General features: G+C 45.0%; 1 protein-coding gene across 1 annotated transcript; it reads right to left on the reverse strand.

The window, feature by feature from the left end:
* Nucleotides 1–402: 402 nt before the first annotated feature.
* On the reverse strand, nucleotides 403–15,893 carry LOC124689514. The gene is made up of 21 exons (XM_047223033.1): nucleotides 15,753–15,893; nucleotides 15,205–15,643; nucleotides 14,400–14,620; nucleotides 13,462–13,559; nucleotides 13,279–13,336; nucleotides 12,954–13,096; nucleotides 11,864–12,042; nucleotides 11,631–11,776; nucleotides 11,258–11,539; nucleotides 10,662–10,802; nucleotides 10,162–10,416; nucleotides 9,840–9,977; nucleotides 9,466–9,762; nucleotides 9,166–9,336; nucleotides 6,390–7,338; nucleotides 6,229–6,314; nucleotides 5,766–5,870; nucleotides 4,578–5,678; nucleotides 2,132–4,102; nucleotides 1,832–2,027; nucleotides 403–1,439 (listed from the first exon to the last, which is right to left on the reverse strand). Exons 1-21 carry the CDS (start codon nucleotides 15,891–15,893, stop codon nucleotides 592–594), a joined length of 7,965 nt encoding a protein of 2,654 aa, XP_047078989.1. The 3' UTR covers nucleotides 403–591.
* Nucleotides 15,894–26,338: the final 10,445 nt, after the last annotated feature.

Raw genomic sequence — 26,338 nt, forward strand, 5'->3', positions numbered from 1 at the left:
CATACCACACCTCTGCATGTCAATTTTAACAGCACGAACTGTACCAGATCGGATCCGGTACAGGTCAGCTCAGCTTATTTCATTTCCCAGTGAAACCAACCAACCTCATTGCAGCAAAAGCAGGAGTAGAATACAACATATGAAATAAAAAAGAAAAATCTGACAAAGCCATACAATACGGGTACTCCCTCCATTCCATAATAAGCGTCGCATTCTTTTCTAGATTTGTATGTATCTACCAACTAAAATGTATCTAGATACATGCAAATCCAGACAAATCTGCACACTTACTTTAGAACGAGGGGAGTATATATTAAGATTGTCACCAGACATTAGGAAAACCCTGGCATGGTAGACTCAAGCTAACAAAGGGTCAGCCAACCTGCCGGCCAGTCAGATTCGCATGAAAAGAAATTGTCAGACATTTGCTACGAAGACTGGCACTACACAAAACTTTGTAATAACATCAGTACAATGTTCTCTCAACAGGTGCAATGTTCTCCCTCATTTGCAACTGTCCATCGCTTCGCTACATAGATGATGATGCGAGAGGCGTTAGATTGGCGGCTACTAAGTCAGCAAGACATCGGACTATTCGTCGTCAGAAAGGCACACCACCGCTGTGTCCGTGGGACTGCTACCCAGGCCGAACCTAGCTGGCATATACGGGTTCAGCGACGCCGGTTCAGAGCCAGGCTGATTGTGATTCACGCCGGCTATCCGAGCACCTCTGTGCTGCTGGATTCCTGGCGCTGCATTCTGCGGACCTGAGGTGCCGCCCAAGGCCATGCTTGGATATGGTGATTGCTGCTGGGCTGGCATGAAGATGGGGTTTGAACTAGATGGCTGCAAGTTGACCATGGACTCTGGGTGTCGGCCAGGTGGCAGCGAGGACGCTCGGCGAGCTGGGCGTGAGCTTGATGCTGGTGGCAGCATTGCTTGGTGAGCTGAACTTGGGTCCATGGAGTTCAGTACGGCGCCTCCCTGTGGAACTGTCGATACGTAGCTTCCCATGATAGCAGGGGCATACTGTCCCAATGATGCAACCGCTGTACTGGTAGCAGGAAGCTGCTGCTGGTCCGTGTGCATGGCATGCTGAGAGGGTATCCTCGGCTGCTGGAGATGAGGAGAGGGCGCACGCAGTTGGTCTGCAGCAGATCTGTAGCTGCCATGAGGCAGATGCGGCGGAGGAACATGTGACATTGTTCTTCTATACAGATTGCTGGCTAAGGCTGATAGTGGTTGGACAGCACTTGGTTGTGCTCCAGCGGATCCGTAGCTGCTGTATGATGATGATGATGATGATGCTTCAGCCACAAACGGAGGTCGGACATAAGATCCTGGTGGTCTGATGGCTGATGAGGAAATAACTGGTAATGCTGCAGTCTGAGCCGCTGAAGAATCAAATTGTCGCTCCATTACAGGGTTCGTCGATCTCCCTGCATTGCACGAGGAAAAAACAAACCATTACTCACCTGACTACAGAACAGATCCTAGATCTAAATTGCCCTTTTACTTCTGAAGATCAATGTAACGCAACCACCTAGCATGGCATTACTGGAAAAGAAGCCAGAAATAGCGAGAATGACACTGCTAAGAGATCACGATATAATATGTTCACCATATAAGACGCCCAAATATACACAAGACGCTGGTAGATTGAATCATGCAAGAACAACATGGTCCACATTATAGGTCCATCAAAACAAAAATAGTGGAGTTGAAAAATATGCATTAAACAAAGCTAAATGGTGAAGACTAGTTATGAACTTATCATCAGAATATTATTTTGGAAAACAACGAGATATGCTAGTAATGTTTAGTTGCATACCTTGAGCTGCAGATGATGGTGTGAACATCCCTTGAAAATTATCAGCTAGTGATTTGTTTACAAACACTTTCCTGTAGAGATCAGTAAGCTCACGCTGGGTGTGAAGATAAGCGGAATCTTCTTTCTGAAGTAAGAAGTCATACTTCTTTTTTATCTTCTCTATTTCTTGGTTGTACTCTATTAGAAGTAGTGATTTCTGTTGAAAAATAGAGGTGCAGCCAAGGAAGAAATGAAAAAACTGACCAACTAGCACAGACAATTCACAGTAAAAACAGATAACAGACAGAATAAAAAGCAAACCTTATGTTCATGGTCTTTACTAAGCACATTGTTGCAATGCATTAACCTGTCCAACTCATTTTTCAGCGGTTCGTCACTAAGAATTGGATTATTAAACACTAATCTTGTGACTGGATGTTGTTGGGTGGGCTGCTCAAGAGCAGGTACCCTATGTGGCTGAAAACCAATTTGTGTCCTTTCTTCAGTGTGCATTCTTTCAGGTGGAACATGAACTGTGGTTGATGATTGCAGTTCAGGCTGCAAATCCTGGGCTGCCGTGGAACCTAACATAGCTGCTCCTTCTCCTTCTGCAGGTCGATCCTGCATTGAGCCTGATGGATGTACTTCAGTATGCAGATCATGAGCTATCAGTGAGCCCAAAGTATGTGTTGATTCTGCTCTGGCATGTGGATCCAGTGAAGGTTCTACACTATAACTTTGTAGCACAGGCATGCCAGCCAGATAGGTTCTTTCAGAAGGAGCACTCTGCGCTGATGTTGATGGTTGTGTTCCAGGCTGCAAGCTCCGAGCAGCTATGGCGCCCAAGATACATGCTTCTCCTTCTGTAGGTTGATCCTGCATTGTGGTTGACACTTGCACTTCACTTTGTGAAGGCTGCAAATCGCATGTGGCCTCTGCCTGTTCAGCTTCTGCTGGTGAATGTCCTGAAGTTGCTAAACTTTGTTGGGCAGGAAGGCTTGTACTTTGTTCCGTAGGCACTGAGGCTGATGGTAGTATTTCGGACTGGGGATCGTGAGCTGTGACCATGCCTGCCGAGTCTACCATTGCATGTGGATCCAGTGAAGGTTCTACATGCGTGGTTGATGATTGCATTTCAGGCTGCAAATCCTGAGTTGCTATGGCACCCAAGGTACCTGCTCGCTCTGCCTCTGGAGGTTCATCCTCTTCCTCAGGTACCTCAGGTTCATCCTCTTCCTCAGGTACCTCAGGTTCATCCTCTGCCTCTGCAGGTTCATCTGAGGTTGATGGTTGCACTTCGGGCTGCAAATCGCAGACTGGCTCTGTGCCTAATATATCTGCCTGTTTTGCTTCTGCTGGTGGATGTCGTGAAGTTGCTAAACTTTGTTGGGCAGGCAGACATGTACTTCGTTCAGCAGGCACTGAGGCTGATGGTTGTATTTCGGACTGGAGATCATGGGCTGTCACCATGCCCACTGGTTTATCCTCTACCTCAGGCTCATCCTCTGCCCCAGGTTCATCCTCTCCCTCTGCAGGTTCATCCTGCATTGAGGTTGATGATTGCACTTCGGACTGCAAATTCCAAGCTGCTTCTGTGCCTAATATATTTGACGGTTCTGCTTCAGCTGGTGGAAGCCGCGAAATTGCCAAACTTTGTTTCGCAGCCATACTTGGTTCGCAGATGTGGGATTCAACTTCCTTAGACACTTGTAGGGTGACTGGGCTATCTGCAGGGTAAGTTGGAGATTCTGGAAGCACTGGATCAGCAACTACATTGCCATCATCTTTTTCCTGGACGTCCATTCTGACATCACCTAAATGGTGAGAAGTTGCTGCACCTCCCTTTGACAGTCCAGTTGCTCTATCTAGTTGACAACCTGCTTGGCTCCTGTCATCAGGGTGCGTCCTTTGAGGTGGAGCACCCGAAAGTAAGATTGATGGTTGCATTTCAGGCTGCAAAACCTGAACCGCCTGTGTGCCCGACAAACCTGTCTGCTCTGCTTCAGCAGGTGGACACTGTGAAGGTGCTACAGTTTGTTGAGCTGACAGATCTGTGCTTTGTTGGGGAGGCATGCATGATAGAACAGCTTGAGTTCCCACCAAGGCTGCAAGGCTTTGTGAAGAAGTCAAATTTGGTGATTCCAAGTGGACTCCATCTGCGTGAAGAATGTCATCATTGTTTGCGTGAACTCCCTTAACAAGGGAAGTTGCACCTCCCGGCAACATAATTGGCTTAGCAATATTGTCTATCTCAATATGTTCAGTATTTATACACTCACTGGTTGAGGATTCCTGATAATAGTGATAAATGAACACATAAATAAGTCGAGTATAATAGTACGAGGAAACACAAAAATGCAAAGCATGACATGCTGGTGATTTATGAACAGTGGATAAAGGACAACTATGTGCCAAGTTCTAGAATCTACTACTTAAATACTAGCTATGCCAACTGCACAACTTTGAAAAGTTCTGCACCAAACGAAAGAGCTAATTGCTTAGAAGAATACTCTTGTGAAGGTAACATATATCACTCTCAATGCCTAGAGCACATCAGGAATACAGGAGGGGGAAAAGAAAATAGGGTGCATACACATCAGTACAATCTGGACGAGCCAAATAAATGGTGGTGTACAATCATTTCTGTAGCAAAATGTCATGCCACATAAGGAGATTCTGTAGTCCAGATGTCAAGAACAAAGAAGCTTATGCCCTCATATCAGCATATGACAATGATAATGCATTTTAAAAACGAGCAACATAATACCTGACCGGTGGAATCATCATTTGCAGGAATAGTACTTGATGAACAGCCAGCTCTTTGTGCAATAATGCCATCAGAAGTAGATTGGATATTGCTTTCTTCAAAATCAACGGCTTCTGATGCTGGCCCCCCGCCAGAGCCCACAGAAGTCTCAACTGGCTCATTTTCCATTGCATGTATAGATATGGGATCTGACAAAGCTTCACTTTGTACTAATGTAATCTCCATCGACAATGCGTCATTTGATGACTGCTGACAATCTGACACAGAACTTTCAGCAATGCGATACTCATCATTCTGTTCCTTAAGATGGATGAATTCTTCCATAACAAAGTTTGAGTCAGGTAGAGCAATATGCCGGTCAAAGTCTTTATCTAATTGGCCTGATTTTGCTACCTGGTGGAGCTTTTCCTTCAGTTCACACTCTGAAGACCATGTATCAGACTGCAGTCCCTCAAGCTTGTCATGCTGGAGCTTCATGTGCTCCAAAAATGCATACGTGAGCATAGCGAACCACTGAGCAGTCAGCTTTATTTTTTCAATCCTGGTCATTTCATCGATGTGACTTCTACGAATATGTTCCAGAACTAACTTGCAAACTTCTTTCAGTCTGATGACATTGTTCTGCCTGTGTGTCACTAAACCTGATATCTCAAGCTGTTGTTTGCAAAGGATATTATTTTTTCTTAAGGAGAAAACATTGTCAATGAAATCTATGTTTTTCTCCACAGTCATATTAGGAGGCTCGTCATTTGGCACATGACATTCTTTGCGAGTTTCATCAGCAACAGATGAGACCTCTTGAGGTGCACCATTTGTGAAATTACCATGAAGATCAATTTCCTTGTTTTGGAACATGTTGTCATTTTCCAAGTTAGTAGAGGTTTCTTGCCATGAAAGCTGGGTGTCCTCTGCTGATACTGGTTGACCCTTGATACTTGTTTCACCTGCTCTATTCGGGAATTTTTTCTTTAGGGTCCTTAATTTCGTATAGATCAATCCCGCAAGCGCTTCATTGTACTCACAATTGAAGCTTTTTTCAGCAAGGGCAACTGACTCCCTGCGATCTATCTTATAATTTACATGAGAAGCAGCACGCCAACACTGATGAAAAAATCAAAGAACATAAGCATATTTGATAAATATAAACATGAAAAGCAAAAACATTAAAAAAATTGTATGGGTGCTTACCAAGGCCATGTTGAACGCGTGCAATATCTCCACTGGCTCGGGTACAACTAGATGATTCTTCAAATAATATTCAAAGAACTGTTCGGCCTGAAGTCTTGCATTATCCTACATTTGTATTTATACAAAATGCATGTCAGATCAAGCACAATGAAGCAGTGAGAGAGCCAAGGACTAAAAAATCAAATGAACCAATTCAGTCCTAAATCATTGTTTCAACTTTCATGTGGGTCTAAAAAAATGTAAACCATTAGGCATATCAGATAAAATTGCAGAAAATGTGGATGAGCATGTCTGAACTAGACAGTTTGTTTTTGCATGCAGGATTTTTTGTGCACTTTGCGTAACATTTTGTACATTAGCGGAACATACTCTGAGCATGAATAAATGTTATTTTGATGCATTCTGTCAATAGTGTATCATAATGAAAACAAAGAGGAGATGGAAGAGCTAAGAAAATGCATACCGGCAGTTGTAACACCTTAATTAGTTTTGACAGCTCTTGCTTAAGTTGAACGTGAAGATTCTTTGGTGTGGTCAGTTTTTTCATCCCTTCAGAACAAAATCATATCAGAACAATGTAATATGCATATCTGCAGCAGAGTGTTGTTGACACAAACATGATACCTTCTTTTTGGTGTGTGTCAGCAAGTTGTTGAAGATGGGGGCTCAATGTAGAACATTTTTTAGGTAATATATCATCATAACTGTTGTCAGATGAACGTTTTGAAAATGGGACTGTGATTCCATCAACCTTTCTACGCTTCCTTCTGGCTTCACTGGCTTCTTCAGCGGGAACTCTGGCTGGTTCTTCTGTGTTCTGTACCATCCTGTGGCTTGATTGTTCTGGCTCAGATATATTGCTCCAGCGAGGGGATTTCCCCTCCAGTAAATTTAACCAGAAATTAGATGGATCTCCATCCAAAGCAGGCATTGCCACATTTTCGCCTATTAAAACAATGCTTCTTGAATAAAACTCCCCGCTCATATTAGCTTTCGATATGGACGTGCAATTGAATTCAGTGATGTCTTCAACATTTGTGGCTAATTTTAATAACTCCAGAATAACTATATCACTTTCAAAACTTCTACTTGCATAGTTATCATGCTGAAGCTCATCAAATCTTGTGAAAAGATACAATGCACCCCAACTGATCAATGAATGGCCCAAACTATGTGGCGTATCCTTGTAGTTACCAATAAGCATGCCATGTTTTGCAAGCACAAGCTGCTTCTCTTCCATGGTGAAAGGAGTGTATAAACGAAAAATGCCTGGATACTTCTGTGACTCTATTTTGATTCTTTGAATAGCCTTCAGATCATTTAGTGGGTTACAGTCACTATTGTATATGATAACAGCATCAATAGATGACAGCTTAACACTTGGGAGGCATGCACGACTTTCAATCAGAAAAACAAATCTCCCCTTAGTCTTGTCATTGAACATGTTTAACGCTGCATTTTTCCTTGACAATGGTGCACCACTTTCAATACGCTCATATGACTCGCGGCCAAATCTGTCACAAACAACACCTTCCAGTATATCACCCATTGATTTTCCACCTGCTACACCAGACTGCCATAACACCCCAAACAGACTGCTGAATTAGTAAATTGAGAAAATTAAAGGAAAGTTGCCAAAGGGACAAATTCCCGAGAATAGCACAAAGGGAATACTTCAAAAAGGAATAAGAAGTGTGATGAGTACTTAAGGGAACAAGTCCGGACCAATATCTGGAAACATGTTTGGAACAATATGTGAGATGGGATTTATATGTCAGACTTAGGAAATTGTCATACATAATTCCTCTGCATTGTTAGTAAATTGTTATAAGAAAAAATACTTCTGCAGGTCCCCATGTTCATTCATGTAAATATCTGCTAACATAAATAACATATGAAATTTTCTGTAGCACCATGCCATTGAAACCAAGGCAAGATGCAAGCATTAATTATACCTATCCAGCTTCTAAGGAATTTATAGGCAGCAGTGTTCGCAAAACAGAGATTGTATGGTATAAAAAGGAACAGGTGCCTCTACATGTTACCGTATAATCACCCGTTAGGCCCCATAACTGGACCAGTTAGGGCCACACAGTAGCTACTAGGTGTCTAGGTGTATGACTGAACAAATATAGGCACCAAGTGTTCAAAAAATAGAGATCTGAGATCATATCATATCATATCATATGGCATAAAAGGGAACAGGTGCCCGTTACATGTTACCGTACAATTACCGTTTAGGGCCCATAACTGGACCAGTTGGGCCCACCTAATCACTACTAGGTGTTTAAGTGTATGACTGAACGAATACTGTATAACAATATTCAGAAGCTTGATTGGTTGATTACTGATTACCATCAGGGTTATACAATAGATAGCAAGAAGAGAGAATTCCTTATTTGACACTACTGTTTCAGTTTCGTATTTGGCCCTAGAAAAAAAATCTTCCTTATTTGGCATCCTATTTTTGTTTCTTCCCCTATATGATACTGCCGTCAATTCTGTTAGCTCCTATCCTTATCTTTTATTTTTTTTGGACTGATGTGCCCCTGGCTCAATCGACAATGAAACTGGGAAAAAGAAGGGGCAAAACGGCAGGGTCCAGCCCGAGCCGTCCATCTCCCAGACCTCTCCCAGCCGTCTCCCTCCCAGTCACGACAAAGAAGCAGCCAAGTTGGTTTACGTGCCTTCGCAACGACCTGTATTCCTGAAGCGTGTAAGCACCTGATTGAGGCGTTCTTAAGTTTGTCGGTCTTTTATTCAGGTGGTCAGAGCAATTAGCACGTCAAGTATAGAATAATAGGGAACGATTTGGTGCAAGAAGAAAGGCAATTAAGGGCACTCCATGCGGCTGCGCGTGTTTAGCCATTCTGGATGGATGGATTTTTTTCTGACGCCATACGTGCTGGATTCGTCGCACACGGACATGTGTTGATCCTATATTCCTATGTATGCACGACACTGAAACTCCATGTGAACTCCTCACGGCTTGGTAAGGCACTGATACATGCGGTTGGTCAGAAAAAAATAGCTCTTAACATGGAGCAACAGTTTAAATAGAAAACACCTAGTTTATTGTAAAAAAATGGTCACATATTAAACCAGCGAAAAAACTTCATCTTACTTCCCTAGCTAACATTGTTAGTGCTTAAAATGCACTAGAGTGTCATATAGGGAAAGAAATGAAAATAGAATGTCAAATAGGGAAGAAAAAAATTCCTAGGGTCAAATAAGGAACTGCAACTTGAAGTAGTGTCAAATAAGGAAATCTCTCTAGCAAGAAACCTTCCAAGACGATAAACTATTTGTATAACATGAAACAACTACATAGATCTGAGATTTAGTACATCCTGCCACATATAGGTAATAAGTAAAGAGGGTAATGCCATGAGTATCTCACTTGAAAAAGAATAATGACTCTCATCCTCTTGTTCCTTGTCTCCTTAAGCATTTTTTCAAGAAGCAGTAGTTTGCCACATGCTTGCACTCTGGTATCTGTATCAGTACGATCGTGATTGTTGACAGGCGAATTTTGCAGGAATTCATCAACGAGGTAGGGGTGATCACAGCACTATAACATAAGGACAAGAACAGATCAAACTCAGTAACTTCGCAGAAGAAGAAAAGTACATCACTGCAGATTGCACATAAAATGATTACTTGTTATCATGCAAGCTGTATATATGTTTGCAAAGCACACCTTTGAGAGAGACATAATAATGCCGCAAAGAGAGCCATCACTTTTCATCTTTGACTGGAGGATAGATGAATTTGAAAGAAGTATGGAACAATATATCTCTAGCTGCATTTGTGAAATGTAAGCAGGAACCCAGTGCTCAGATATTTTTGAAGAATCTGCTTGGCGCTCATATGCAATATGACTTTTGAAGTTTACTTTTGACATCACAAGGGCATCAGCAGTATCAACGCAACTGCCATTTTCTTGCTCTCCGGAATTAAGGAAATCTAAGAGTTTCATGTACTCAGGAAGATTGTCCTGCAAAATAACAAGATTCAGCACAGCTTATTTGTGGCACAGAAGCAGTTATACAGGCAAGATCTAGTGATAGGCACCTTAATTGGGGAGCTCACAAGCAACATTCTAAAATCAGTGGAAAGCTGCTTCAGTTGTTCGAGATAATGTAAGGTTGATTTTTGATAATAATCAACTATAACTGCCTCCCAACCAATGCGTGATATAGGTTCGATATCCTGTGCCATGGCAGAGAATCAAATAAAATGAAAAACATATGCTTAACAGAGCTAGGAGTGTCATAACTAGTACCAATGACACCAATATGATCCAGGTGGCTCTGTGCAATTTATGTGCGCTTGATTGGTAAGCAGCATTTGCTTGCCACGACTAGCAAAGAGATACTTAGCAGTTGGCACTTACCTCTAAGATAGCATCAGCATGGGATAAGAGAACCTGCAACATAATAGAGCTTCCGCTCTCATAGAATTCCAGACCTTGAATTAATTTGAGTGTGTCTTTCCCTCCTTCATACACAACAACATTGATAAATGGTGCCAAGGTATTGAATTGAACCTCCCATAAGGATAGAGAAGCAGGAGTTGTGACAATTAGGATGGGTTGATTGACGTCAGGTAATACAGACATTGTGAATAAGACAGTCTTTATTACAAACTCCTGCATGGTAGTTAACACGGTGTCCTTTTTATTCAGGAAGGAGTTCAAAATAACCAAGTACAACTGCAAGAGATGTAGTTATAACAGTACAATCTTACATTCATGTAAGGAAGCACTAGAGCATATGACCTTGCCAGTGGCCATAACTACTACAAACAAGTATATGGGTGGAAAACTTGAATAGAAGGCTTGTTTCTTGACCTTTTTTAAGACTAATGCAACTAAGCTACTTGCATTATTCCTACCTTATCATCAACAAGAACAGCGCCACGAGATTTGTACCAGAACTCTCGGAGGTGATTGATAGAAAACAAGTGATCATTGTCAAAATCAGAATGGCATCCATCTGGTAATCTCTCAAGTTTCTGATACAAGCTTTGCTTAACCTGTAAAGACAAGTAATAATTCCACAGAAGAACAAAATTAGCAGTTTCATGAATATGTATAGTAGGTTTTAAGCACACAGGGTAATATATCTAACATGTGACAAAGAGAATAGACGTACTATAATATCAATGCTGTGATAGTTCAATACAGCTAGGTGAAAAAAAGGTGTGGAAAGATAATATGGTGCAGTTAATATGCACTTAACCTTTTTTATGGATTAGCAAACAAGTTAACCTGACTTTCAGTTTTCAATTTTTTGGTGGCTAGTTTATGGATCATCCTAAACATCGACAATCTTAATGTTGTATATAACCTAATAAATGATGTTACATTTCCACGAAGTTTATTATTTTCAAACTGGCCAGGCTACTCCCTATCATACTTGTATCCTGCATGGATTGCAAACAATATTAGGAGTACAAGAAAAGCATTAAAATTAGTTTTCCCATCACACCTTTGCTTGTGTAGGGATAGATGATTGTTTTGCAGCTTCACGGCGGTTCTTGTAGTTCTTTTTAAGTTGGTCAGCCTCAGGCGTACATAAACAGGGCAAAGTCTCTAATTCCCATGTTGCATGATCATAGCCAAGACCCCTCCATTTCACTAACCATTCAAGAGTACAATATGAGTATTTAACACCAGATGAGGAAAAGAAATCATCAGCTAATTTTGGGGGGGTGAGTAGCCTCTTCCTTAACAGGCGGTGTGGCTTAGTCCATTCCTCCTTCCAAATTGCCTGGAGAATCGTTAAAAGAAAACATCAGCACGGTTCTTTTGCAATCATCTCTCGTATGCAAAATAAAATAAGGAAAGAAGAAATTAATCACCTTTTCAGTATGATTCCTCTTGTTAAACAAGGAAAGAAGATCAGGACCTCCAGGAGTGATATTGATATCAACTTCTGGAACCCAACGATTATGGACATGCGCCAGATTCTTATATTTAACAAAATAAAGCATGCTATTTTGCATTCCTACAAACATAGAACCGATAAATAGAGGTAATAAATTTGGAAGCAGAAGAACTGCTTGTTTCATGCCAGAAGAAAAATTGTACTTACCCTCAGCCTCCTGGACATCCCAGACCGACTCTATTCCATCAACAACAGAATGTAAACCAAACTGGAACCTCTTATTTGTACAGCTGGCACAGAACCAAATTCCAGGAGACAAATATTCCAGGGAAGGATCCAGACAAGAGATATGGTATCTAGTTTGGCAACCTTTTCCATCACAAGACCTATTATCAATTGAATACATATGTATCAGAACATGAAGTGTTGTGCATGATGGACAAAAGTGTACGCAGAACATCAATAAAACACACAGATCAGATGACATGTTTTGATCATGTGTTCTCTTACCATGCAAGAGTACAAGAGAACAGGGGATTTACATGTGCACTTAATTGGTATTCATAAAACAGGTTATCTGATTCCGAGACATTTTAGGAAACCCACTCTAAAATTAAGTAAAGTTTTTTTTGTAGGTTCTACTAGCCTGGTGTTCGGCTGAGATTATACCCATCCATACAACCATTAATATGGGTGACATATTATGATAACTCACCTAACAAAAAATGCAAAAAGCAGATGATCATAGAGATTGGAGATGTGGAAAGTGAAACTGTGAAGAAAGCAAAACCATGTCCAGCACTCGAACATTCTTCAACGCACAGTCATCACACGGCATGACATTCCTCCATTCCTCATGATGGAACAAGGCCAAAGTATACATATGGGGTTTAATATGCATGAATCCATAAATACTTTGAGTGCAGTAAAAACTGGTATGTTCTTCAGGATGAGAATTCAGTAAGATTTGGCATCATAGAAGCCAAAACAGAATTCAGTACAAGGGTAACACGCATACTGTGTACTGCATGGTTCTGTAACAAAATGACTGAAGAAGACATAGCCAGCATAACTAAAATTCAGAGCAGGTCCTTGGACCCATGGGGTAATAAAGAGCATACAGCGCTGTACATTCTATTTGAATAGAGAAACCCGCAATTTTAGCATAGTTCAGCAAGGGTAGATGGTTTTTCATTTATAAATCACAACAATTCGTTCTTACGCTATCCTGAATAAATGGCTTCATTTACACGACTATTTTAATACTGACATTCATAAGAAAAATGAATCAACTTACCTAAGAGTTCCTGAGGTTCCACAAGCAACACATATGTTGGAGTTACCATCGGTTTGATCAGATGGGATCACCTTGCTATGTCCTGAAGCTGAAACTTCTTTCTGAACGCTAATAGGTTCACCATCTCCAAGTGTGTTCTTGATCTAACATGATGTCCAAGAGCAAACATTGATCAAAACGAAATACATAGAAAAAGTTTGGATATCACATCCGTTGATGCATAAAGTTATGAAAGCACATCATGGAGGGGGCAGGAGAGTTAGTGCATATAAAGATGTTGCCAAAGGAATCAAAGTACTTGTGAGTTATAGTTGAAGTGTGGTACCTCTTCACAGTGAACAAGAGATACTGGCACACTTTGCAATGATGATAAACAGCTTTGTCTGCAAGATGGCAAGTTTAACACAGAATCAGTATGGATTCAAAATGCATACCCAACTGCCTAGTATCAAATAAGCCGCAAAGGCTGAGTTGAAAATAACGATTCTTGCTATGACAAACAAAGCACCTTGCAGGGGCAGTGGATCGATTTCTAGCCTTCCCTGGAAGACTGCTTTCATCCGTTATATTTTGCAGGGGCACATCGGTAGGTTTACGCGGCTGTACCTACAAGAATTGACAACAAAAGTTAGTCATGGTCACTGTTTCAAATGGTTTCCCATGGAGTACAGGTCATATAACTGCTGTTGGTGATTGGATGTTGCAGTGTGGTGCCTCTATGCAGGACATATATTGGCATGTTGAATCTTCCCAAGCATATGCACATCATTTATCATGAGCAATCAATGCATGCAATTGCACTTAACATGCTTGTGCCTTAATACTCGGTCATCTTATCTAGCCATCTGTCACTACGAATCTCTATCCATATCCGAGACATGCACATAGACAACCAGATAACAGAGGAAATGAAAAACGCATCGGTCCACAACCTTCATAGGAGAACAAAAACTATTAATTCATGATGCTAGATTTTACATTCGGTATTTTAATCACGTTTACTTATATATCTCCATTCTTCAGTATTCTACTGTAAGATGGATGGAGTTGAGTGCTTAACAAACTTGCAAATACGGCAAGAGTTTCGCTACAAGAGAATACACAGCCACTATGCTTGCACCACACGCTATTCAAAACACTGGTCCTGCCTGATGCACATTCCAAGGTACATGAGATGAGAGCAGAATCAGAACACTGTAGAAACTAACGAATAGCTATCTATGTAGCTTGGAGATGTTTTTATTAGATGTACAAGTACCAACACCTAAGTGCTTAACTTTTCCAGTATACCAAACCCTCTGCCAGTAACATGGAGGCAAAGAAATAAGTATAGCAACATTAGACAGATTCTGCAACCAATGCCATTGAAGTCTACCAAGAACTTGCAGAGAGTGAAAAACGTGGCATTAGCTGATTAAAAAGAAATACAGACAGTAGAAGACAAACCTCTGAAACCGGTACAGAATCTTGGTTAACTCTTGTCTCTGAAGTTTCATGTAGACCAAAACCAAGACTTCTGGAAACTTTGCATGCAGCATCGCTTGAATGTCTCTTGTTGTTCTCAGTTAAGCTGCTACCTTTGTGTAGCTTAGAGATGTTGCTGTCTGCGACATGCCCACTTGAAGTGTTTTCCTTGCCCACTCTGTCAGGAGAAGCAACGGCTACATCTGGAAAGTAAAGGATAATTTTGGTATGATAGTATTCAGATGAATTAGTGCAGACTAAATGACCAGGAGTACAGCTAATAGGTAAAGCCGCATGAACCAGAATGCAATCACGCTATCCAATAACGCATGATTGGAAATTCCCATGTTGATTTGGTAACAGAAGTTGTTTTGTATGCTTGCACCTAAATGATGGTGCCCTAGATATGCCCCCACCATTAAGCCAAAAACCACAACTAACTAAAAAGACTTCGCTGTTTTTTTTAATGCACGGTCTCCCACCTTGAAGCCTAAAACCTTAACTAGATTGCGACATAATGCCTTTGTAAAGTTTAACCCTTTTCCTTAATGCATGGAGCATGGTGCAGTCAATGATGTCTGGCTTGTGTGTTGTACTCATTATATTATTCCCCACTAAGCCTAAAGCAGTTCCTAACCACAAGAAAACCCCATGATTACGATGCAACTGGGTAACAAAGTGCCACTTAAAGCCCACATAAGCCATAAAAAACTGATTGTCTCACAGGAAGGGAACACTCGGCCCCTAAGTAGATATACCAAAGGCACAGCATAAGAGGATTCGATACCTGCGTCATTCGCTCTTTTGACCGTCTTGAATAAATTCACGTAATTTCTCGAATTGCTGAGCCTTTTCCGCTTCTTCAACAAGCTGGTAGCGTTCCCGTTCCTGCCACCCTCACTCGTCGGTGTTTCTGCGCCATTCCGAGAGCCAGCGCTCCTGTCTGAATCTCTTGACAGGGAACCTGAAGCACTGTTCTTAACCGTGTCTGACGCCGCGCCACTCTGCTGCTGGTCGGAGCATGGACTCATCACATTCCCTGGCCCAGTGGAACTCCTCTCCCGGCCTGGACCTGAGCCCCTCGGACCCGGCCCTCCTCGCGACGGCAGGCGGGGAGCAGCCCCGGTTGCGCCGCTTCTGGCCGCCAGCGCCGGGATCACGGGGCCTCCAGGAGCACGCTGTGTGCCTGTGTCCTCCCTCCCCGTGCTGCCAGCGTTCCCATTCCCCTTGTTGACGAAAGTTTTCGTTCCGTGACTAATGCCAGGGGAACCCCTCTCCGGACCTGAGGCTCCTCGGACCCAGCTCGCCTGGCCCTCCTTGCGAGGGCGGGCGTGCCTCGTTTGCGCCGCTTCTCGCCGCCGTCTCCCGGGCCGCGGAGCCTCCGGAATCACGCGGCGTGCCGGCAACCCCGTCTTCCCTCCCCGTGTCGCTGCTGCCTCCGACCGCTCCTCTCGCCGTCCCTCTGCTGTTGCCCATCCCGCCGCCCTGGTCTCTACATCAAACACTCACAAAACAGAAACTTTCCGTCAAAGATCACGCATTCGCATCAGGAACCCGGGCCAGGAACAAAACCCCAATCTTGGCTTCGAAACGGGGAAGGAAAAAAAAAATCGAGAACGGCGGAAGACAAAAACCCCAAGAATCCGAGCAGAGGAGGAGTCCCCCCGCCGCCGGCCGAACCCTAAGCTCCCGGCCGCTCCCCTCCCCACGACCGCGCGGAAGGCGCGCCGACGGGCGGGCCCGTGGAGATGGGAAGAGGAGAAGCGCGGACGGAATAGGAGGCGGCCGGGCGGCCGGGCGGCGCGGGGTGGTGAAGACGTACCTTTTCCGGGAGCGGGCGGCGAATGCCGTGGGCGTAGAGGGTCCGATCGTCGCGGCGGCGGCGGCGGCGACGGCGTGGCCTAGGGTTTGCGCGCGATCGCTGTGGCGGAGGCGGCAGAGCCGGCGACGGGGTTTTGAGCCGGCGACGGAAAGAAGCCGTTTTTACCGCATCTCTGCCTCTGCTTTTTACCCCGCGCCGCCTCGGCCGTCACGTCAGGCAGCAGCAGGTGACCCTAGCTGGCTGAGCCGGAATATTTGCAAATTTGCCACATTTTACATTTTTTATTGCAAATTTGCCCTTTGACCACTGCATGTCAGTGACATATGTTGTGGCAAATATGCAAATTGCAAAACAAATTGTGGAAAATGTGTAAAATTACCCCGGCTGAGCCACACCAACTATTGCACATTTACTGCTCGGAGGAAACGCCTCACATTAATTGTACTGAAATTAATTCCCAATATCTAATATATTTGGTGCAACGCAATAAATCTAGAGCAAATATCGCTTAGCTGGATATCTACCGTATCTACAAGATCACTAGGGTCACATATGGAACACTGCCAAAATTTGTTTTTCGCAATAATTTATTTATATTGCTAAAGAATGATGCGGCGATATAGCGATGTACTAACAATTCATCACTTTTAAAAGGGGAAATAAAACATCGGTATTTTCCTTAGAAAGGGGAAAATAAGATATCGAGTGGATCTACCCACACCATCACCGCTTTTAAAAGATCGAATTAGCGTTCTCCTCGCCAATATTCCCATCTACCGTATCATTCTTCAGCAGTAAGCAAATTATTATCAAAAACATTTTTTTGGCGGTGTTCCATATGGGACCCGGAGATTTTCTAGATACAGTAGATCTCCACCTAAGCCATATTTGTTGGCGATTTACTCCGTGGCACCAAATATTAGATACATTGAATTAATTCCAGTACAATCAATATGGGCCCTTTCTGAACAGTAAATATGCAAATAGTTGGCGTGGCTCAGCCAGCTAGTAGTAGGCTCACCTGTTGTCACTACGGTGCGTGACGTGAAGGCCAAGGCGGGGGTAAAAACCAGAGAGACGGAGCAGAGATGCGGGAACAACGGCGTCCTCCAGCTTCTTTTCCGGTGGTGGCTCAAAACCTCGTCGTCGGCTCTGCCGCCTCACGACAACGAACGCACGAAAACCCTAGGCTCTGGCCCACCCCGCCATCTTTAGGTGCATAGGCTTTTCTCCCCCGTGCAGCTGTCGCCGTCGTTGCCTCGTCCTCAAGCCCAATGCACCGTTTTCACGCTTACACCTCCTCCTCCTTCGTTGTCTCCATCCCTAGCGGTTAGTGGAGAACCAATGATGATATGGCGATGTACTAACAATTCATCATTGCTTTCCCTGATATTTGGCTTAGAAAGAGGAAATAAGATATGGATTGAATTTACTCACCCTAGCACCACTTTTAAAAGATCAAATAAGTGTTGTCCTCACCCAAATTTCCATCGGAAAAAACAATAAACTTGTGGATTGAATGATTTCGACGAGATTCTACTAAACAATAAGGCTACCTCCTGTCGAGGACCATGGCGACAGCGTCGTGGACCACCGTTGCGGCTCGAGCTTTTCCTGCCGAGAACGATATTTGGCTCAGAAAGAGGAAATAAGATATGGATTGAATATACTCGCTCTAGCACCACTTTTAAAAGATCAAATAAGTGTTGTCCTCACCCAAATTTCCATCGAAAAAACAATAAACATGTGGATTGAATGATTTCGACGAGATTCTACTAAACAATAAGGCTACCTCCTGGCGAGGATGATGGCGATGGCATCGTGGACCACCGTTGCGGTTGAGCTTTTCCTGCCGAGGACGATATTTGGCTCACAAAGAGGAAATAAGATATGGATTGAATATACTCACTCTAGCACCACTTTTAAAAGATCAAATAAGTGTTGTCCTCACCCAAATTTCCATCTCAAAAAAACAATAAACTTGTGGATTGAATGATTTCGACGAGATTCTACTAAACAATAAGTCTACCTCCTGGCGAGGACGATGGCGACGGCGCCGTGGACCACCGTTGCGGCTCGAGCTTTTCCAGCCTAGGACAAGGACGATGGCGACGGCGCTATGGACCGCCGTTGCGGCTCGAGATTTTCCTGCCAATTCTGGATCTCCCCCTTGGATCGCTACTGTCCGCATGGCGGTGGAGGAGGAGGATATGTGTCGATTTTCTGGCGTGAAGAGTATGGTGTTGGGTTGGCGGACCAGGTGGCGGCGGCGGCTACACGATGGGGGAAAACAAGAAGAGAGAGGGGAGGGCAGTCAGTCGAGGTGACGGGGCGGCTTTAGGTTTTATAAACCCTAGTTGCATACTACGCGTACATGGACCGAAGAAAGCCCTATAATTTTCCTAGCCCACACATAATGAGGTCCCACCTATCATGCACCTTCCAAGACTAGGAAATGGTAAAACGAGGAATATCGGGCTTTTCCTACCGAGTTCAGATCTATTCCTTGGGCCTCCACTTACCGCTAGGGATGGTGGCAGCGGAGGAAGAGGAGGTGGGCTACTAAGCGCGAAAAGAGTGGCGTTGGGCTTAAGGACGAGGCAACGGCAGCGACAACTGCATGGGGAACAAAAACATGAAGAGAAAGGGGGGAGTCACTTCGTTGCTTTAGGTTTTATAACCCCTATGTTGCATGTTTCTCGCACCACCAATGGAGAAAATACTTACCATTTTGTGGCCCCCACATAACAAGGTCTACCTGTCATGCACCTTCCAAGACTAGGAAATGGTGAAAAAAAAGACTAGGAAATGGTGAAACGAGGAATAATGGAGCATAAGTTTTCAGGTAGTAAAAATGTACGTGCGTTCTGAGCTGCATCTAACGATCGATGAACACGATCGCGTGAGGATGCCCTAGTAGACCAGGTGGATTAACGCCCTTTAAGGCTATAACTAATTTGACATATTTGAAAAACGTATTTAGCATCACAAATTAAATCGTGATCGGATACAATGTTGATAAAATGCATTTGGCGTTGTTGCGGTAAAATGAATTTGACGTACATGAAATTAAATGGTGACCAAATATAGCGGCGATACAAAATGGTGGTGTGGCATCAACCATACGAGTTGTGGGAAAATACTCTCTCACTGAGGTAAGAGGATTCATCATATTGCACTTGGCTCATCATGTATTTTAGGTCATGTTTGGCTGTTGACATGCTCTGCATGCATTTTGGCCCCATGGCACATGTGAGTCTGGTTGGGGTGTGTCCAATCTTGGGGTCGTGTTCAACAAAAGTTTCATCTATTGCGCTGGCTTGCATGAGATCACTCGCGATCGCTATGTGGAGGCGGGCAGAGGCGGCGACGGGGTTTTGAGCCGCCACCGGAAAGAAGCTGGATGTCGCCGTTGTTACCGCATCTCTGCCCTGTCCCTCTGCTTTTTACCCCCACCGCCTCGACCGTCACGTCAGGCACCGTGGCAGCAGCAGGTGAGGCTAGTACTAGGCTGGCTCTCACGCCAACTATTTTTGCACATTTATTTATTACTGTTCAAAAACGGCTATAACATTAATCATACTGAATTAATTCACTGTATCTAATAATATATTTCCTGCCACGCAATAAATCGAGAGCAAATATATCACTTAGTTGAAGATCTACTGTATCCAGGAAATCTTTGGGGTGGCATATGGAACACTGCCAAAAAATGTTTTTGGCAATAATTTATTTACTGCTAAAGGATGATACGGCGATATAGCGATGTAGTACTAACAATTCATCACTTTTAAAAGGGGAAATAAGATGTCGGTATTTTCCTTAGAAAGGGGAAATAAGATATCGACTAAATTACCCCCACTTTTAACAGATCAAATTAGTGTTCTCTTCGCAGAAATTCCCATCTACCATATCATTCTTCAGCAGTAAGCAAATTGTTCCCAGAAACATTTTTTGGCAGTGTTCCATATGTGATCCAGAGATTTTCTAGATACGGTAGATCTCCACCTAAGCAATATTTGCTGGCGATTTACTGCGCGGGACCAAATATTATATACACTGAATTAATTCCAGTACGATCAATGTGAGCCGTTTCCGAACAGTAAATGCGCAAATAGTTGGCGTGGCTCACCCAGCTAGTACTAGGCTCACCTAATGCCGCTACGGTGCCTGACGTGAAGATCGAGGCGGGGGTAAAAAGCACAGAGACACGGCAGAGATGCGGTAACAACGGCGTCCTCCAGCTTCTTTTCCGGTGGCGGCTCAAACCCCCGTTGTCGGCTCTACCGCCTCCCGACAACGAACACACGAAATCCCTAGGCTCTGGCCCGCCCCACCGTCTGGAGGTGTATAGGCTTTTCTCCCCCGTGCAGCTGTTGCCGTCGTTGCCTCGTCCTCAAGCCCAATGCCACCCTTTTCGCGCTTACACCTCCTCCTCCTTCGCCGTCTCCATCCCTATAGGTTAGTGCAGACCCAAGGATGATATGGCGATATGGCGTACTAACAATTCATCATTGCTTTCCCTGATATTTGGCTTAGAAAGAGGAAATAAGATAACTCTCCCTAGCACCACTTTTAAAAGATCAATAAGTGTTGTTCCCACCCAAATTTCCATCGGAAAAAAATAAACTTGTGAATTGAATGATTTCGACGAGATTCTACTAAACAGTAAGGCTACCTCCTATCGAGGACGATGGCGACGGTGTCATGGACCACCGTTGCGGCTCGAGCTTTTCCTGCCGAGGACGATATTTGGCTCAGAAAGAGGAAATAAGATATGGATTGAATTTACTCACTCTAGCACCACTTTTAAAAGATCAAATAAGTGTTGTCCTCACCCAAATTTCCATCGAAAAAACAATAAACTTGTGGATTGAATGATTTCGACGAGATTCTACTAAACAATAAGGGTACCTCCTCGCGACGGTGTCGTGGACCACCGTTGCGGCTCGAGCTTTTCCTGCTGAGGACGATATTTGGCTCAGAAAGAGGAAATAAGATATGGATTGAATTTACTCACTCTAGCACCACTTTTAAAAGATCAAATAAGTGTTTTCCTCACCCAAAAATCCATCGAGAAAACAATAAACTTGTGGATTGAATGATTTCGACGAGATTCTATTAAACAATAAGGCTACCTCCTGGCGAGGATGATGGCGACGGCGTCATGGACCACCGTTGTGGCTCGAGCTTTTCCTCCTGAGGACGATATTTGGCTCAGAAAGAGGAAATAAGATATGGATTGAAATTACTCACTCTAGCACCACTTTTAAAAGATCAAATAAGTGTTGTCCTCACCCAAATTTCCATCGAAAAAACAATAAACTTGTGGATTGAATGATTTCAACGAGATTCTACTAAACAATAAGGGTACCTCCTGGCGAAGATGATGGCGACGGTGTCGTGGACCACCGTTGCGGCTCGAGATTTTCCTGTCGAGGACAAGGACGATGGTGACGGCGCTATGGATCGTCGTTGCGGCTCGAGATTTTCCTGCCAATTTTGGAGCTCCCCCTTGGATCGCTACTGACCGCATGGCGGCGGAGGAGGAGGATATGGGTCGGTTTTCTGGTGTGAGGAGGATGGTGATGGGTTGGCGGACAAGGTGGCGGTGGCGGCTACACGATGGAGGAAACGTGAAGAGAGAGGGGAGGGGAGTTTGTCGAGGTGATGATGCGACTTTAGGTTTTATAAACCCTATGTTGCATACGCCGATCGAAGACAGCCCTATCATTTTCCTAGCCCACACATAACAAGGTCCCACCTGTCATGCACCTTCCAAGACTAGGCAATGGTAAAACGAGGAATATCAAGCTTTTCCTACCGAGTTCGGATCTATTCCTTGGGCCTCCACTGACCGCTAGGGATGGAGGCGGTGGCGGAGGAGGAGGTGGGCTACTAAGCACGAAAAGGGTGGAGTTGGGCTTAAGGACGAGGCAACGGCGGCGACAACTGCACGGGTGAGAAAAACATGAAGAGAAAAGGGGGAGTCGGTCCTTGCTTTAGGTTTTATAACCCCTATGTTGCATGTTTCTCGCACCACCAACGGAGAAAATACTTATCATTTCTTGGCCCCCACGTGACAAGGTCTACCTGTCATGCACCTTCTAAGACTAGGCAATGGTGAAACGAGGAATAATGGAGCATAAGTTTTCAGGTAGTAAAAATGTATGTGCGCTCTGAGCTGCATCTAACGATCAATGAACACGATCGCGCGAGGATGCCCTAGTAGGCCAAGTGGGCTAAGGCCTTTTAAGGCTGTAACTAATTTGACATGTTTTAAAAATGTATTTGGCATCACAAATTAAATCGTGATCAGATACAATGTTGATAAAGGCATTTGGCGTTGTTGCGGTACAATGAATTTGGTGTACACGAAATTAAAGGGTGATCAAATATAGCGGCGATATAAAATGGTGGTGTGGCATCAACCATACGAGGGGTGGGAAAATATTGTCTCACTGAGGCAAGAGGATTCATCATATTGCACTTGGCTCATCATGTATTTTAGGTCGTGTTTGGTTGTTCACATGATCGGCATGCGTTTTGGCCCCATGGCCCATGTGAGTCTGGTTGGGTGTGTCCGCTCGGGGTCCTGTTCAGCAACTAAGGGTGTGTTTGGTAGCCCGGGGCTACTCAGAAATTCTCCTCTCAACGGAGATTTTGAGGAGATCCGGTGTTTGTTAGCCCGGCTCGGGCCATCTCCACACTGCTGAGGGCATACAGAAAAGGCCTCAGAGCCGGGTTGGAGAGCGAAGCTCAGATCGAGCTTCCCTACTCATCCGGGATGAGGCAATCCCGCAAAACACTGTAGCCGTGCCCTGCCCGACCCCCAGACCCCCACCCCGCAGCATCATTTCCCCCAACCGGCCTCCTCTCTCTCTTCCCGTCCCTGGAGCGCCCGACCCTGGACGCCCCCTGCCGTCGCTGGCCGCCGCCCGTCCCCGGCCGCCGCCCGTCCACGGAGCGCCGCCCGACCACGGCCGCCGCCCGTCCCGGACACCGCCCGACCCCGGACGCCCCCGCCGTCGCCGGCCGCCGCCCGTCCACTGGAGCGCCGCCCGTCCCCGGAGCGCCGCCCGACCACGGACGCCCCCGCCGTCGCCGGCCGCCGCCCGTCCCCGGAGCGCCGCCCGTCCCCGGAGCGCCGCCCGACCACGGCCGCCGCCCGTCCCGGACACCGCCCGACCCCGGACGCCCCCGCCGTCGGCCGGCCGCCGCCGCGTCCCCGGCCGCCGCCCGTCCCCGGAGCGCCGCCCGACCACGGCCTCGGAGCGCCGCCCGACCAGACGCGCGTCGGCCCGTGCTCCTCCCGCGCCGGAAAGAGGCCAGACGAGCCAGCGCCGGCGCCCCACGGCCCTCCTTCCGCCGCCTCCCACCACCGCCGGCGCCCCACGGCCAGCCATCGCCGGCAATCTGCTCCGAGCCCGGCCGAGGGCCTGATTGCTTTTTTATTTTTGTGTTGAAGGTTCTTTGTGTAAAATTCTGGACCTCTCTGCAAATTGCTTTATGTGTGACCGGTTGAGCTCAGATTTGGCTCACCAAACAACATCTTACCTCACCATGGCTGAGCACGCCCGACCTACCAAACACGTCTTAAATCTCAGCTTAACTTGTATAAGGTCAGATTTTCCCAGGTGGGATAGTCTTTCTGTGGTGACCCGGTCTACCAAACACACCCTAAGTTTGCTCTATTGCATTGGCTTGCATGAGATCATTCATGAAGGAAAAAATAACGAGGCAATTGTTATTATATATTTCCAAGTCTTAATTATTATTTTTTGTTTCTTTATGCTATAGTTGTTGTGTGATTCTTGAATATGAGATTCGAAGGAAACTCGCAAGCACGTGTAGATATTTAAATACCAAGTCGTTCCTAGTCCAGCCTCTAGAACTAGTTCATGTGTTGTGTGATGATCGTGTTTTCCTCATCATGGATATTGTTAGTGTAACAAAGAACACAAACAACTAGGAGAATACATTATTGGCAGAATAAGGCTAATGAATCGATCCAGTTATGTGATATACTACAAGATAGTATTGTCATACTTATTAGTATAATCATGGTGTTAATTAACTTATGTACAAATGTTTAGACCATGAGAATATCAACTATCCTTATACTGTAGGGTGTGTCTTGGTCGTTATCACACATTGTCCATAACTGGCAATTATAACGGTGATCTGAAAGTATGTCTGGATATTAGGATAGTTCAAGATTGGGGTGTTACTCCTCCTGGCAATGAAGAGATACACACTTTAGGCCCATATTAAATTTCAGAAATTTCTATAAATCTCAAAGCACAAGTGTGGTAGCCCATGTGAAATATAGCTTCAGTTGGTGGTTGCTTACATGAGGCATGGCAGGAGAATTGTAAACTAAACTTACTCCCACGTATAACCTAAGATGCATACTACCATCTGCAAACTAGGCGCTACACAGTTTACAGTCAGCTTTCTCTCTCTGCACTCCCTCTTCTAATACTTTCAGCCGCCCCTGAAATTTTTATTTCTTGATTTATTAGTGTATCTCTAACATGTACTAGATATTTGTTAATATATGGATACATATGGTATTGATTGTCATATAAAGATGATAAATTAATTATCAGTGCTACGTTTTTCTTTACCTTGACATATATTTTCACTCCCATAGCGCCAGTAATAACCCTCTTTCTCTTGCATACAGAACGTGGTTGGTTCAGGATTATGTAATGTAAATGGAAACGTAACTAAATGATACTGAATGGGTAAAAGTCAAAACTTGTTTGGTTCAACAAATGTAAAGGTAATCGGTTGCAACATTCCAAATAATATGAACACAAAGGAGAGGGTGATGAGGAATTGGCGGCTCCAGATGCCGTAGTTCTCCTTCTCGTAATCCAACGTGACCAGGACGTGGTCACAGATGCAGAGAGCCTGCAGCTGAGAGGTGGGGAGAGTTTGAGTTGCGACAGGGATACCGAACTATTCGAAGGCATCGTCGTCGGAGTCCGAGGAGGAGGCAGAGTTGTAGCCAATCGAGCTCATGGCGGCGAAAGCTAGAGAAGGGATTGGATCTAGGTATCTGATACCATGAAGAAGCCTAGACTACGAACGGCAAGAGGAGACTCGGTTTGGGGCAACTGATTTCATTGATAGGAATCGTTGCTATATATAGCCTACAAACAGCTCATGCCTTGCACAATAAGAATAGCAAGATCAGGCCGTGATCAGTTAGAGATATCAACAATATCTAAACAATAAATAGGCTATCTTAGACAATATCTAAACAATAAGTAGGCTATCTTAGAGTATCTGTTAACAAAGACATGTAGAACAAGAAACAGATTTGTAGAAATCCACACCAGGAGATATGATATTTCAGATCTCGGCGAGGTTTTTTTTTCTTTTGAGATGATCTCAACGCGATTAGATGCGCCAACACTGAAGAGACACTTGGGGTGTGTTTGGCAGCCCCGTATCAACTCAGATTTTCCCATCTCAACCGAGATTTTTGGACAAACCTATGTTTGTTAGCCCGGTTGCACTCAGATGGGCTATGCCCACCTCATACGGAAAATACCCCTCAGCCTAGCCCAGTTGCCCAGCCAAGTTGAGTCCATCCCGCAATCCTTCGCGTGGGCCCCACCAGCGCACCCCCAGACCACAGCCCGGCCTCCCCCGGCCTCCTCATTTGCTCTCGACAGGAAAAGAAACAACGCATGCTCCTCCCGTGCCCCTCCTCTGACCGTCAGCCGCTGCCGCCCCTTGGCCACCGCCCGCCGCCCGCCGCCCGCCGCCGCCCCCTCCCCTAGCTGCCCTGGGCGCGGCTCTCCGCCTGCCGCTTCCCATGGAAGCCTCCCGCCGCCCCTGGACGTCGCCCGCCGCCCTTGGATGCCGCCTGGCCGCCGGTCGCCACCACCCCTCCCCTGGCCGTCGTGGACACCGCTCGCCGGCCGCCGCCACCCCCTCCCCTGGCTGCCGAACGACACCCATCACCTACGGCGCACCACTGCCACACGGTGCTGCTCCTCCCATGCAGATCGAGCTGGAGCTACAGGAGGACCCAATTGATTTTCTGTAGTCTATTTTAGGGCCTATTTGCAAAAAGGTACAT

Source organism: Lolium rigidum, chromosome 2 (genome assembly GCF_022539505.1).
Source record: "Lolium rigidum isolate FL_2022 chromosome 2, APGP_CSIRO_Lrig_0.1, whole genome shotgun sequence".
In the NCBI taxonomy this organism is placed as follows: domain Eukaryota; kingdom Viridiplantae; phylum Streptophyta; class Magnoliopsida; order Poales; family Poaceae; genus Lolium; species Lolium rigidum.

What these genes read in the sequence shown, in the direction of transcription:
- LOC124689514 (XM_047223033.1), bottom strand. Translation starts at nt 15,893, where the DNA reads ATGGGCAACAGCAGAGGGACGGCGAGAGGAGCGGTCGGAGGCAGCAGC. An exon ending in GGAACCTCAGGAACTCTTAG is followed by an intron (nt 12,043 to 12,953) that starts GTAAGTTGATTC and finishes AATTGATAATAG; the next exon opens with GTCTTGTGATGGAAAAGGTT. An exon ending in GGATGTCCAGGAGGCTGAGG is followed by an intron (nt 11,777 to 11,863) that starts GTAAGTACAATT and finishes CTATGTTTGTAG; the next exon opens with GAATGCAAAATAGCATGCTT.